General features: G+C 39.3%; 1 protein-coding gene across 5 annotated transcripts in view; it reads right to left on the minus strand.

Moving 5' to 3' along the window:
- The window catches only part of LOC137323846 (diacylglycerol kinase beta-like), a 479,766-nt gene that overhangs the window by 190,193 nt on the left and 276,374 nt on the right, over positions 1 to 13,199 (minus strand). For all 5 annotated transcript variants that reach the window (XR_010963457.1, XM_067987851.1, XM_067987849.1 and 2 more), the window contains 2 exons: positions 8,648 to 8,721; positions 7,523 to 7,597 (listed from right to left, as the gene is read on the minus strand). Coding sequence is in view for 4 of the 5 variants with exons in the window: in XM_067987851.1 (XP_067843952.1) it covers positions 7,523 to 7,597; positions 8,648 to 8,721 (149 nt within the window). In the remaining variant the exon portion in view is untranslated. The remainder of the gene's footprint in view (positions 1 to 7,522; positions 7,598 to 8,647; positions 8,722 to 13,199) is intronic.

Raw genomic sequence — 13,199 nt, forward strand, 5'->3', positions numbered from 1 at the left:
GACTTCCATACTTTTGTACTCTATGCCTCTATTTATAAAACCCAGGATCCCACATGCTTTTTTTAACCGCTTTCTCAACCTGCTCTGACACCTTCAACGATTTCTGCACATATAACCTCAGATCTCTCTGTTCCTGTACCCCTTCTAGAGTTGAGCCCTCTAGTTTATATTGCCTCTCCTCGTTCTTCCTTCCGAAATGTATCACTTTGCATTTTTCTGCGTTAAATTTCATCTGCCATATGTCCACCCATGCCACTAGCCTGTCTATGTCTTGAAGTCTATCACTATCCTCCTCACTGTTTACTACCCTTCCAAGTTTTGTATCATCTGCAAATTTTGAAATTGTGCCCTGTACTCCCAAGTCCAAGTCATTGATATATATCAAGACAAGCAGTGGTACTAGTACCGACCCCTGGGGAACACCACTGTACACCTCCCTCTAGTCTGAAAAACAACCATTCACTACTACTCTGTTTCCTGTCCCTTAGCCAATTCTGTATCCATGTTTCTACTGCCTCCTTTATTCCATGGGCCGCAATCTTGATAAGCCTACCGTGCGGCACTTTATCAAATGCCTTTTGAAAGTCCATGTACACCACATCAAATGAATTGCCCTCATCTACTCTCTCTGTTACCTCATCAAAAAACTCTATCAGGTTAGTTAAACACGATTTGCCTTTAACAAATCCGTACTGGCTTTCCCTAATTAATCCACACTCGCTCAAGTGACTGTTAATTTTGTCCCGGATTATCGATTCTAAAAGTTTCCCCGCCACTGACGTTAAACTGACTGGCCTATAGTTGCTGGGTTTATCCTTACACCCTTTTTTGAACAAGGGTGTGACATTTGCACCACCCCCGTATCTACGGATGTTTGGAAGATTATGGCCAGTCCCTCTGCAATTTCCACCCTTACTTCCCTCAGCAACCTGGGATGCATCACATCCAGATCTTCTTCCTTGGTAAATGCAAAGTACTCATTGAGTACCTCAACCATCCCCTCTGCACCTGTAGTGCAAAAATGAAGCCATGCTACTGGTCTCATTAGCATTGAAAAAAACTATTTAAGTGTGGTCCCTCACTGCAATTCCTAGCATGCAAATTAGGGACTGCCATGGCACACTGATTGCTTAGATCAATTGGGCACACTGGGAATATTGGGATTTGGCATGATCAAGCAGCGTTCTTAACGGTAGGTACATGTCTCTTAGTTGTTCAAGTATTAGGTTTTTTTTGCATTTCTGGGACAATTTTAATGCACTTTGCTCCGGCATTATATATTTTTGCTGGCTACATTTTCCACTTTGCACACTTGGCAGTGTGTTCGGTGTTTAGTTGCTTGCCACGTGTAATAGACCACAGGGAAGATGCTCCACCATGGTGGCAATGCACAATTCCCACGGTAAAACATGGGTATGCCTCTACATATGGAAAGTATAGGACCAGTTGTTAGAGTGCTATGTATTCTCTCTCTGTGATGCTGCTTCAAACTTAAAACTGAAGTGTTGTTGATATTTATTTTAAAGGCAACATTATAAAATTAAGCAAAATGTGAGCAGAACCTACTTTGGTAACTTTCCTGAGATCAATAAATTTTGTCCCTTACCTAACCTCCAGGTGAGGCATCACTCATTCATTCAGCCACCTCAATCCAGGCTTCTCTGATGCTTCTCTTCTCTGGAGGATGGCCCTCATGTTCAGAAAGGTCCAACAATACCTCCAAAACAGTCTCATTAAATTATGCTGTTTTTCCATGTACTCTTGCTGTAGTCATTTCTCCCCCTCTTCAGAAGTATGACAGCTTTAACAGTAACCAGCTGTTTGAGAGCCACGGACGCTGGATAACCTACCTCTTGACGTTGTGCGCTGCGAGTGCCAAGATTTCATGCAGAAGAGCTAATCTTGCATTAAAGTGCAAGGTTCGCTCTCTGCATTACACATACACTGAATGCTAATGTGCCAGGACCATATTTTCAGCTCCATAATGTCCAACATGAGGTTTTTATAAAATATTAAAAAATAGTTTAGAACTTTAATTTTTTTGCACTGGAATGCCTTTTTAAAAAAATGTTCTTCCTTTGAAAGCTTAATCCTCTATGGGAAGGCTCTGGTATACTTTTGTTGTCTACCCTCATTTAACAATCTTTCCTGGTCTCTCCTTTTTGTGTCGAACTATTTTAGATTGTGGAAAGAATTGTATAGTGCGCATGCGTGTCTTTGTTTGGCATTGTGCTATATCCTGAATCATATAGTTCCCTCCTGATTGAGACAAGTCTTTCTTATTCTTATTAACCGTCATGGAGCACTTTAAGATTTGCATGCGTGCCTTTCACTGCTGCTGTGTTGCATCACAGCTCCTTTACTCTCCGCCCTCTCATACTGGACCTCTCGCCATCCCTTCTCCTTCACCACCTGTGCTGTTCCACAGCCACCTCTTAGCCTCCTCTGAAAGTTGGGCGACTTACCCGATCCAACTTCCATTCTTTTCTCTTGTTGGTTTTCTGGCACTGTGATGGGAACTGGTTGCTGGTTTATTAAAGTACATAGGGCATGTTTTTACTGTATCATACAAACAGCAAATAAAATTAAAATGTACACTGTGCGCTTTAATCAACTAACAACCATTTCCCTGCTTGGAAACTGGCTATAACCACAGCACACAGAAGGTTATGAATGTTTGGAATGGACTGCCCAGGGAGATGATTGAGGCTGATATCATCAGCAATTTTAAGAGGGAATTGGGCAGGCATTTGGTGAAAAAAAAATTGAGAGACGTAGGTATTATACCTGATATTTTGTTTCTGAACTCTGGGGCTTGCTAGATGGAGCAGAAGAGTCTTTTAAAACATTCATTTCAAAATGATACACAAAGTAACACCTTTCACCAAACTAACCAGATTGTGCTCAAGCTAAAGCCTTGTAGCAGCTCTATAAAATATTGGATATCATTTTTAGTCTTTCTGGTCTCAAACGCCAATAAACTGAAGATTAGCTCATCAGAATAATCTTCCCAAGTAATCTTTAAGAAAGATAGCACTTGCATTTATATAGCACCTTTCACGACTTTGGGAGGTCCCAAAGTGCTTTATAACCAGTGAAGTACTTGAAGTCACTGTTGTAATGTAGAAAATGGGGCAGCCAATTTGCACACAATTTGCTCTTTAGCTCTTCTTTGAAATAGTGCCGTGGGATCTTTAATATCCACTTGAGAAGGCACACGGGACCTCGGTTTAATGTCTCATCCGAAAAATGGCACCTCCATCAGTGCAGCACTCCCTCAGCACTGCACTGAAGTGTCAGCCTAGTTTATGTGATCAAGTCTCTGGAGTGGGCCTTGATCCCACAACCTTCTGACTTAGAGGCGAACTGACACCTTATTTATCACATGACTCTCTCCAAGAAAGTTGCTATATTTGTACACAAATATGGTAATGAGTTTTATAAAGTATTTGTATCATATCATAAATGGCTTAAATGCATGACACCAGATTCACCCTAACTTCAAGAAACAGGGACACTGCGGTGGTAGAACTTGGATTTAATGCAATGCTCTCTGGCTTCCTGGGTAAATTTAAAATGGTGGAAATAATGAAAACTTCTCACCAGTACCTACAGTTAATCTAATAGAATGATTAAGGAGGTAATATTTTGGTGTACATCATAGTATCATAGTAGGTACAGCACAGGAGAAGGCCATTCAGCCCATCGTACTTGTGTCAGTTCTTTGAAAGAGCTATCCAATCAGTCCCATTCCCCTGCTATATTCAAAATAAGTGGCTGACATCACCACCCGTTCCAAATCCCTTCAAAACCAAGGTCCAAGAAAAGCAAAGTCGTCAGTTGCACTGCTACAGGTGTCTACATCTTTTTTTACAAGAGTATTCTCTCAAAACATATTAAACGTGCTACAATAAGACTGTCAGGAAGTTGCATAGGAAATGATTTCATGTGTGGCATTTTTTAAGTAGCAGGTTTCTATCTGTCTTCCAGTAAAAACTGTTTCATAAATCATGCTCAAATCAAGAACTGGTTATGATGTTTTGAAGCACTGGTATATTCATGGCATACAACATAATTTTCATATTTAGTTGCAACCATTATTAAACCTGAACATCAAACACTTGCAGAAAATACATGAATTGTGAAAAAAACTTAGAAAAAACAAATGATTGAAAATGCAGTCTAAATAAACAGAAAATCTTCATCTGTAGATTCAATTCAGTAAGAAAGATTTGGAAATTTTGTAAGCAGTTCGTTCAACATAACAGCTGAGAATAGGCAAAACCCCAATGTCTTTAACCTAGATAATGTGGCCACTACCCTAGTCTTCTAGTCAAGTGTGAATCACAGGCCTTAAAGAAAGACACTAAATTATTAAGACTGATTATATTATCCATCCACTGCCATCTTTTAAAAATAATCTTACAATTTTCTCATTTCTTCTGCTTTCTCCCCACAATTTAGACTACAACTATCCTCACAACCATCAGCATTGTTCTGTTTTGGGTCAGCTGAGGAATAGTGTGTGTGGCGTATTTGAAACCCCCAAGTGCAGACTGTACTCTGTTATTCCTGAGGTACTACACGCCCAGTGCTGCTTAACATGCGGCATAAGTGAAGCACTTCAAATCAAAATCTCATTCATGTCTCACACTGGCCAGCTTGTCCTAGCTGTAACACTGGGTGCTCTAGTTTTTCCAAAACATACAGCTCCACAGTACACACATCTGCGCCTGTGCTGGCACAAGGGTGCTTAGTTTCAGATGACAGAGGAGTGTGTGGGGCAAGGGTAACCAGGCCCCATGTGCCAAATTTGATGACTGGTACAAGGCTACAACCTCAATTCACATTATGGATTCTGGGGGTAATGCACTGATTCCAGTTGTCAGACTGGACCTAACATAAAGCTACACGATCCATGAGCCATCTACTTGGCTAGATCTCGGTGGACGTGGTGCAACTAACTCAGAGTGAGATTTGGTTACTTTATATTATGACATTCACATTAAATTTACACTGTTACCAATCTGTGAAAGCAAGAGTGCATGCAGAACATAATAGTGCAGATGGAAATAGGCAAAACCCTATTGAATTTGAATCCCAGTTAAAACTAGATCAAAGGTCTATAATATAATCTTCTTGTATGTGAATCAACATCAACCCCTATAACTGATCACAACTTTGCTCAAATGTTATTTATTTCACAACTGCTACATTGAAAAACAGATAATGGGTATATCTGACATAGAACATAACTATTTTAGACATACCCAAATCTTTCATTCTAAAGCTCAGATATAGACAATATACTGATGAACAGATAGAAAAATTGAATACTTTATTAAATGAGGTTTGGATGCTCTGTTATTTTATTAAATGATCAAAGAATTATATTTACATTTTTCATTGCTGTTATGGTAATTTCAACATAACTTGACTATGATCTAAGTCAATTTACTGCTGTTTGAAGTTGAACCAGTTTTCATATCCCAACAATATTTTAAACATGGTGAAGCATGGTTACACGGTTGTTAAATCATGGATTATTGGAAATGGTAAAAACATGCACTATTATGTATAAATTATTTCTTTGTGATAGCACGGTGTCTAACTGATGCTAATTTTACCACTTCCATCTTAATGCAAACCAGAACTTCTAACCTGTATCACATTAACTGAACAGCAACTATACCTTCCCCTCTAAGTTTAACATTAGTCAAACCCATAAAAGCATTAAAATCTACCACTTCTTCAATAAGTTGTATGCTTCTGCATTCTGTCAATGCTCCTTGAATATATATTTTTCATGTACTAAATATTAAACAAGGTAGTATGGAGACATATAAACCAGGAACATCCCAAGTTTGATCTCTGGTCTATGTGGAATTAGCTGATCTCAGTCAGCTTGGCAGTATTGACAGTGCTATTGGCCTTAGCATCTCTTGTAGTGGGGGAAAGAAAAATCCAGCCAGGGCTCTCCTTCCCACCCCTGATCACTATCCAGTGATCCTTGCTGGAAAGTCAGCGTGTGAATGTCTGAATAAAGATGGCTCTGTTGTGACGGGGGCTAAATTGGGCCGCATAGCACTTGTTGTGTAGGCGATACGTGGACTCCGAAGGACTCAAAATGCAAAAATAGCATCCTCGATGCGCACGCACACTTCTGGTGTGATGTGCTCCGCACGCCATTTTGGAAAGGCGTTTGCATATGCGCATTTAATGAATGCCGGCAGCGTGTAAAGTAGGGAGATTATGCACTAGATCAGCGTGCAACGCTGATCTAAAGGGACAGATGCGATTTTGGAACTCAACGCTCCAGCCAGCGCACTGTCTTAACCTCACACAGCCGAACAGGTCTTAAACGGCATGGAGGACCCCCACACCAGTGCTATTTAAAGGGATCATGCAGGAGTTACTGGTTAGTTGCTGGATTATTGCTTCTGGCTGCTGATGCATTTGTACCTGTTTATGGAGGTCTCCTATACTTGAATACTAGGACTAGGGGACATAGCCTAAAAATTAGATCCAGGACTTTCAGGAGTGAAGTTAGGAAATGCTTCTACATGCAAAGGGTGGTAGAAGTTTGGAACATTCTTCTGTGAATGGCAGTTGATGCTAGCTCAGTAGTTAATTTCATATCTGAGATTGATAGATTTTTGTTAACCAAAGGTATTAAAGGATATGGAGTTAGGTCACAGATCAGCCGTGATTTCATTGAATGGCAGAACAGGCTCAAGGGACTATCTTCCTATAATAAAGTTTCAATACTCTACAGAGAATGGGCTGGCTAGCTGACAGGCAACAGCAAGAACACTGGTGAAGTGGCAGGGGTGGGACAGGAATGCTGTCATCCTGAGAGAGGACAGCAGGTTCACGTTCCATTGAGCCACTACCATGTGCTGCCTTCTGTTACGCGCCACCTTTTCCTGCAAGAAAGCAGGAAGTGTGTCGGTGAGTGTCCTGCAAGATGTTTGGGTGATGTGGCTGTCATGTGAATTGTGGGTGTGCAGCTTGCAACAGCGGTAATGTGTGAGGGTGAGAGGAAGCATCTAATTGGAAGAATTGAGTACTGATTGAAAGACCCGTATTGTATATTTTGAAAATCTAGAAATCCCACAAACTTTGAGCTGCCAAATTGTTGCTCATTAAAAATTCCACAGTTCCCATCATCACCATGCTTCACTATATTGCAGCACAGATTCATTTCACCATTAACTTCCACCACTTCCTACAGCCACAGTGCACCTTCCCTTTAAGAGTTGCAGGCTGCCTTTAAGTGGTGCTAGCCACTCATGATATCTAGGCGCCCTGCTGGTGAGCAGCCACTCAACAGCGCAGGCAGGGCTGGCTGCACACAGCAATCATGTCCGAGCGCGGGTTAATTGCGCACCAAGATCCCTGTGTCCTTTTTCGGGGATTAACCAATTTAACCCCCAACCTCTCTCCCCCTCCATGGGCAAAAAAGCCCACAATACATAAGCATTATCCATTGTTTCAAATGTTATCACATAATCACACTTACCCTGGCACAGGTCCACCCCTGTCAAGATTATAAATTTGTCTTGGGTTGAGGAGATACTGAAACTTTCGGAGAACTCTATATAAAAAAAAAGTACAACCAAAATTATTCTTAATTTTCAAGAAACAGTATTTTGCATGCGAGGCTGTACCACAATCTGTATATTTCATCATAGGTAACTGAAGACAAGACAAAATAAAATATTAAGAAATCTATTTGAAATCCATAGTTAATGCAATTGAAATAATTCAATCAATGTCCAAAAGCAAGAAACAATTCAAACAATGTACAAAACAATATGTGGAAAACAAGGATATTAAACAATTAAATACCTTGCTTTTTGAGGGGGAGAAATGAATTTTGTGCCCATTAAGTTGATGGATGTTCGTGTTGAACTGTCAGCATCAAGTAGTCCCAGGTTAGACATAGCAAAAGCCCAATGCACACTAAAGCTTCCTGCAATCTGTAGTATACTTTTGTCTGATTACGCTCACTCCTGTGAAGCGCCTTGGGATATTTTCCTACATCAAAGGCACTATATAAATGCAAGTTGTGGTTATATATACTTTAGGTGTCAGCCTTGGCTCAGATACAACACTCTTGCCTCTGAGTCAGAAGACTGTGGATTCAAGCCCTAATCCAGAGGGAGTCAAAGGAATGCAGAAGATTACGCCTGGCTGCCATTTTTAATTCTCCACCCATGCTGTTCCCACCTGGTGCGCAGGGTTAAATCAGAGTTCTAGCATCTGAAGTACATATGTTTTTATCAAAGATTATTTTGAGACTGTTTCCTGTGGCTAAACTGGAATGACTGCTTTTAGTAACTATAGTAAGTGTGCAGCAAGAGAAGTCACTTATTTCTACTATTCTGAGACCTATTGTTTGTACATTAAACATGGACGATCAGATTTTCACTAAAAGTGCACGTTAATTTTAACAGCAACATTATTCTGTTCAGCTGCAAAGTAAATGGAGGAAATATGTCCATGGAAATAGAGAGTTTTATTATGTCAAATGGATTTCCCTATATGCAACACTTAACATGAGTTGCTAGATATTATGAACTACAAACAAAATTATATTTCACTTGGGCCTCTTTTAGTCTGGTAAAATATTTTTCTCATTTACCTTTCCCCTTGCCTTCCACCACTTTTGGGATTCACAAACACTAGAAGTGGATGTGTACCAGGCACAGATGTAATCTGTAAAATAAAGGCTATTGATAAATATGACGTTCTGGTGACAAGCATGTATTAGATTAGTTTGTCAAGTGAGTACCATCTAACTGTGTGCGTATATATATATATATATGTATATATACACACACATACACACACACTTAATAATAATAATAATAATTTTTTCTATGATTAACCACCTCCGGCTAAAGAGACTTCATCCCCAGAGCTTACTGAATCATAGACAATATTCAACGCTTTTATCATAATCATAACCAAATGCTGTGAACACAGCCATTCAAAATAAATGTAATCAAAGATTAAAAACATATTAAAAACAATGTTGATGAGTGTACAGCATTCACAAATTGCCAGAGGTACTTGTGCAATACTTTCCTTACATTTCCCACTTGATGTGAAAAAAAAAGCTGAACAACAAAGCATATGAATGTAACTCATAGTGAACACTTAACATGGCTGGTTAACAAAACCAAAACTTTGGTGTAATATGTATGTCTTGGTCACAATACAAATTGCTCACAATACAAGTGCAAAATCACACCAAGTGATGGTACAGTTTAACTCTGGATACTAAATTTCCTTTGTAGCATTCAAAACACACTGTACACTTAGGGGTTGAGTTTCCACTAGTTATATCAGCGTAATCTGGGCGGAATCGGCCGAACCAGTGCAAAAGATCGGGGAATTTTAAACGTAAATATGTTGTGCCCAAAATCACTTGTGCTCCTGTTTTCCATGATCTTTTACGCTGGTTCAAAATTCAATTTGCCCGAATCAGAAAGTCACCCACAAAACTGGCCACGCCCCCAGGTCAAAATTGCAAGATTCTGCCAATTGCGCTGGTTTGGGAAGGCTCTACAAATTAAGTTCATTATCTTAGGTGCACAGGCACTAATAGGCACGTTTTAAAAGTTTTTTCATATCAAAAAATATTTAATTTACTAAGAAACTGTCTAGTGTACACCAATGAAACTAATAAATGGTTCAGTATAGTTTTTTAAGTCATTTTCAGTGATTTTAAATAGGGTTATTCATGGGTGGAGGACTAGACACCCTTATTAAAAATACTTGTTTTTGGTGATAAACCCATTTTCTGCTGAATTAATAAAACTGCAGCAGGTTACCACTCTTAAATACATCAGGAATTCTTTTTAAATGGAAAGAAAAGAAACATTCTATATGCTGCCTGAGAGCATTGGTTCTTGGAAGATTCTCCGTTTGTGATTATGCAAATTCATTTTAGCGGAAACTTGAAGCCTAACCTAACTAACGCAATTCAAAGTGCATTTTGGGCTCAATTTCCCAATTGCGCCCAAAGTGGAAACTCTACCCCTTATTTCTTTGTAAATAGGACAAAGTATCAGAATGGGTGAAAGAAGTGACAATCGTTGCATAAACTTTCACAATAACTATCTCCACTGACTTCTGTCTTAATGAAACTGGAAAGGTAAATTGCTATGTTGATAGGAGTAGCGTTACATATTTTATGCTAATTAGACAATTTCATTATGCAAACTGGATAATTAGTAAATGGGCTTTCTCTTACAACTTATAAAAGCATAATCCCTCTCTCCAAGGAACTTGGAACAGTACATTTGTTATGCTAAAAAGAATATGAAGTTGGCTAATTAGACCTAATTAGTTTGTTTTTTTAAAATCATAACATTTTGAAATGGATTTTCTTTCTAAATTATACATTATAAAACTGAATAAAATGTACAAAACTAACTTATTACTTTCCAAGTGTTTGGTGAACCATCCATGGTTGAGAAGGCAGGCAGGAAACCTATTCCTAGGCTTCCAATAATGCTATGGTTGCAAAAGCACACAGGATGCTCTTCTTCCAATTCTCATTCTCAAGAAAGAATGGAATCAGAACAGGCTGATTTGGCTCATGAGGCTCACTCCCTCCATCGGCCCTACCATGGATTCTACTTCACTTATCTATGTTCCCCTCAGGAGATTTCTAAAAAAAGGTAATCAAGCAAAACTTCAGAATGTGTTTCCTTCCCCACTTCCCATTAATAATCCCAGCTCAGTTGCTCTTGAGGAAGACACTTCGTCTATCCCTGCAGTTCAGTAACTATAATGCTCTATGGAGCATTGGGTTATCTGTACCTACATTTATCCCAACTAGGAAGACTACAAAGAGTAATTCAAGGATTGTGAGGTAGAAGTTATCACTGATGTCCAGAATCACAAAAGGTAACTATATAGAAGGAATTAGTGAACTTGTATTTATATACAGCCAATCTGTAATGTAGTTACTGTTGTTACAACGGCAAAACATAACAGAGGGCAAAACTTTATAAAACAAAATATCAAGATTCCATTCCTATAGGGGACATAGGACATTGCAGATGAGATCAACGCAACATGGCAGATTAAGGTGACTATCAAAATCAATTTCACAACATTCGCAGTAATTAGCTTTTGTAATGCAGAATGGTAAATATTTGCTTGGATACTCAAAATTACACAAACAAATATTGTGGCATAAAAGAATGAAACTTCCACTGTGCTTCTGAAAAGTGTTTGAGCCACTGATCAAAGGGAAATTCTCGAGTCTACAGCTGCTAAAATATTGCTATATTCGCTTACTTTGATGTGAAGTTTTAAGAATATGTCACTAAAAAGTGCATTAGACTTTTTAGGAAGGAAGGAAAGATTTGTATTCTTATAGTACCTTATCATATCTGATAAATGTCTCCAAATGCTTAGTATACACTGAATTACTCGGAATTGTGACTGTTGTAATATAGGCAAACGTGGCAGGCATTTTGCACACAGCGGGATTAGCTAAATAACGAGATGAACGATCATAAGAACATAAGAAATAGGAGCAGGAGTAGGCCATACGGCCCTTCGAGCCTGCTCCGCCATTCAATAAGATCGTGGTTAATCTTCCACCTCAACTCCCCTTTCCCACCCTATCCCCATATCCCTTGATTCCCTTAGTGTCCAAATATCCATTGATCTTAGTCTTGAATGTACTCAATGACTGAGCATCCACCACCCTCTGGGGTAGAGATTTCCAAAGATTCACACCCCTCTGAGTGAAGAAATTTTTCCTCATCTTGGGCCTAAAAGGCCGACCTCTCATCTTGAGACTTTGACCACTAGTTCTAGACTCTCCAGCAAGGGGAAACAGCCTCTCAGCATGTACCCTGTCAAGCCCTCTCAGAATTTTAGACGTTTCAATGAGATAACCTCTCATTCTTCTAAACTCCAGAGAATATAGGCCCATTCTACTCAATCTCTCCTCAAAGGACAACCCTCTCATTCCAGAAATCAATCTAGTGAACCTTCGTTGCACCCCCTCTAAGGCAAGGATATCCTTCTTCAGGTACACAGTTCTCCAGAACCCTATATAATTGCAGCAAGACCTCCTTACTCTTATACTCCAACCCCTTTGCAATAAAGGCTAACATATCATACATAATATACATTACACTCGGTCCCCTCATCTAAGTCATTGATGTAGACTGTAAATAGCTGAGGCCCAAGCACTGATCCTTGCGGCACTCCACTAGTTACAACCTGCCAACCCGAAATTGATCTGTTTATTCCTACTCTCTGTTTTCTGTTCAATAACCAATTCTCAATCTACTCTAATATATTACCCCCAATCTCATGAGCCCTAATCTTGTGTAACAACCTCTTGTGTGGCACCTTATTGAATTCCTTTTGAAAATACAAATATACTACATCCACTGGATCCCCCCTTATCTACCCGTTTAGTTACACCCTCAAAAAACTCTAATAGATTTGTCAAACACAATTTCTCTTTCATAAAACCGTGTTGCCTCTGCCTAATCATATTATGATTTTTTAAGTGCCCTGTTACTAAGTCCTTAATAACAGATTCTAGAATTTTCCCTAACACTGATGTCAGGCTAACTGGCCTATAGTTCCCTGTTTTCTCTCTCCCTCCTTTCTTGAATAGCGGGGTTACATTTGCCACCTTCCAACCACGGGGACCGTTCCAGAAACTAGGGAATTCTGGGAGATCAAAACCAATGCATCCACTATCTCTGCAGCCACCTCTTTTAAAGCCCTAAGATGCGGGCCATCAGGTCCAGGGGATTTGTCGGCTTTTAGTCCCATTAATTTCTCCAGTACTTTTTCTTTATAAATCTTAATTGCTTTAAGATTCTCATTTTCATTAGACCCTTGGCTCCTCGCTATTTCCCGTATGTTTTTTGTATCTTCTACTGTGAAGACAGATACAAAATATTTGTTTAAGGTCTCTGCCATCTCCTTATTCCCCATTATAATTTCTCCTGTCTCTGCCTCTAAGGGACCCACGTTTACTTTCACTAATCTCTTCCTTTTTACATACCTGTAGAAGCTCTTACAATCTGTTTATATTTTTCTTGCTAGTTTACTCTCATATTCAATTTTCTCCCTCTATCAATTTCTTGGTCATCTTTTGCTGATTTCTAAAACCCTCCCAAACCTCTCTTTTTGGCAATGTTGTA

Source organism: Heptranchias perlo, chromosome 7, assembly GCF_035084215.1.
Source record: "Heptranchias perlo isolate sHepPer1 chromosome 7, sHepPer1.hap1, whole genome shotgun sequence".
Taxonomy (NCBI): Eukaryota; Metazoa; Chordata; class Chondrichthyes; order Hexanchiformes; family Hexanchidae; genus Heptranchias; species Heptranchias perlo.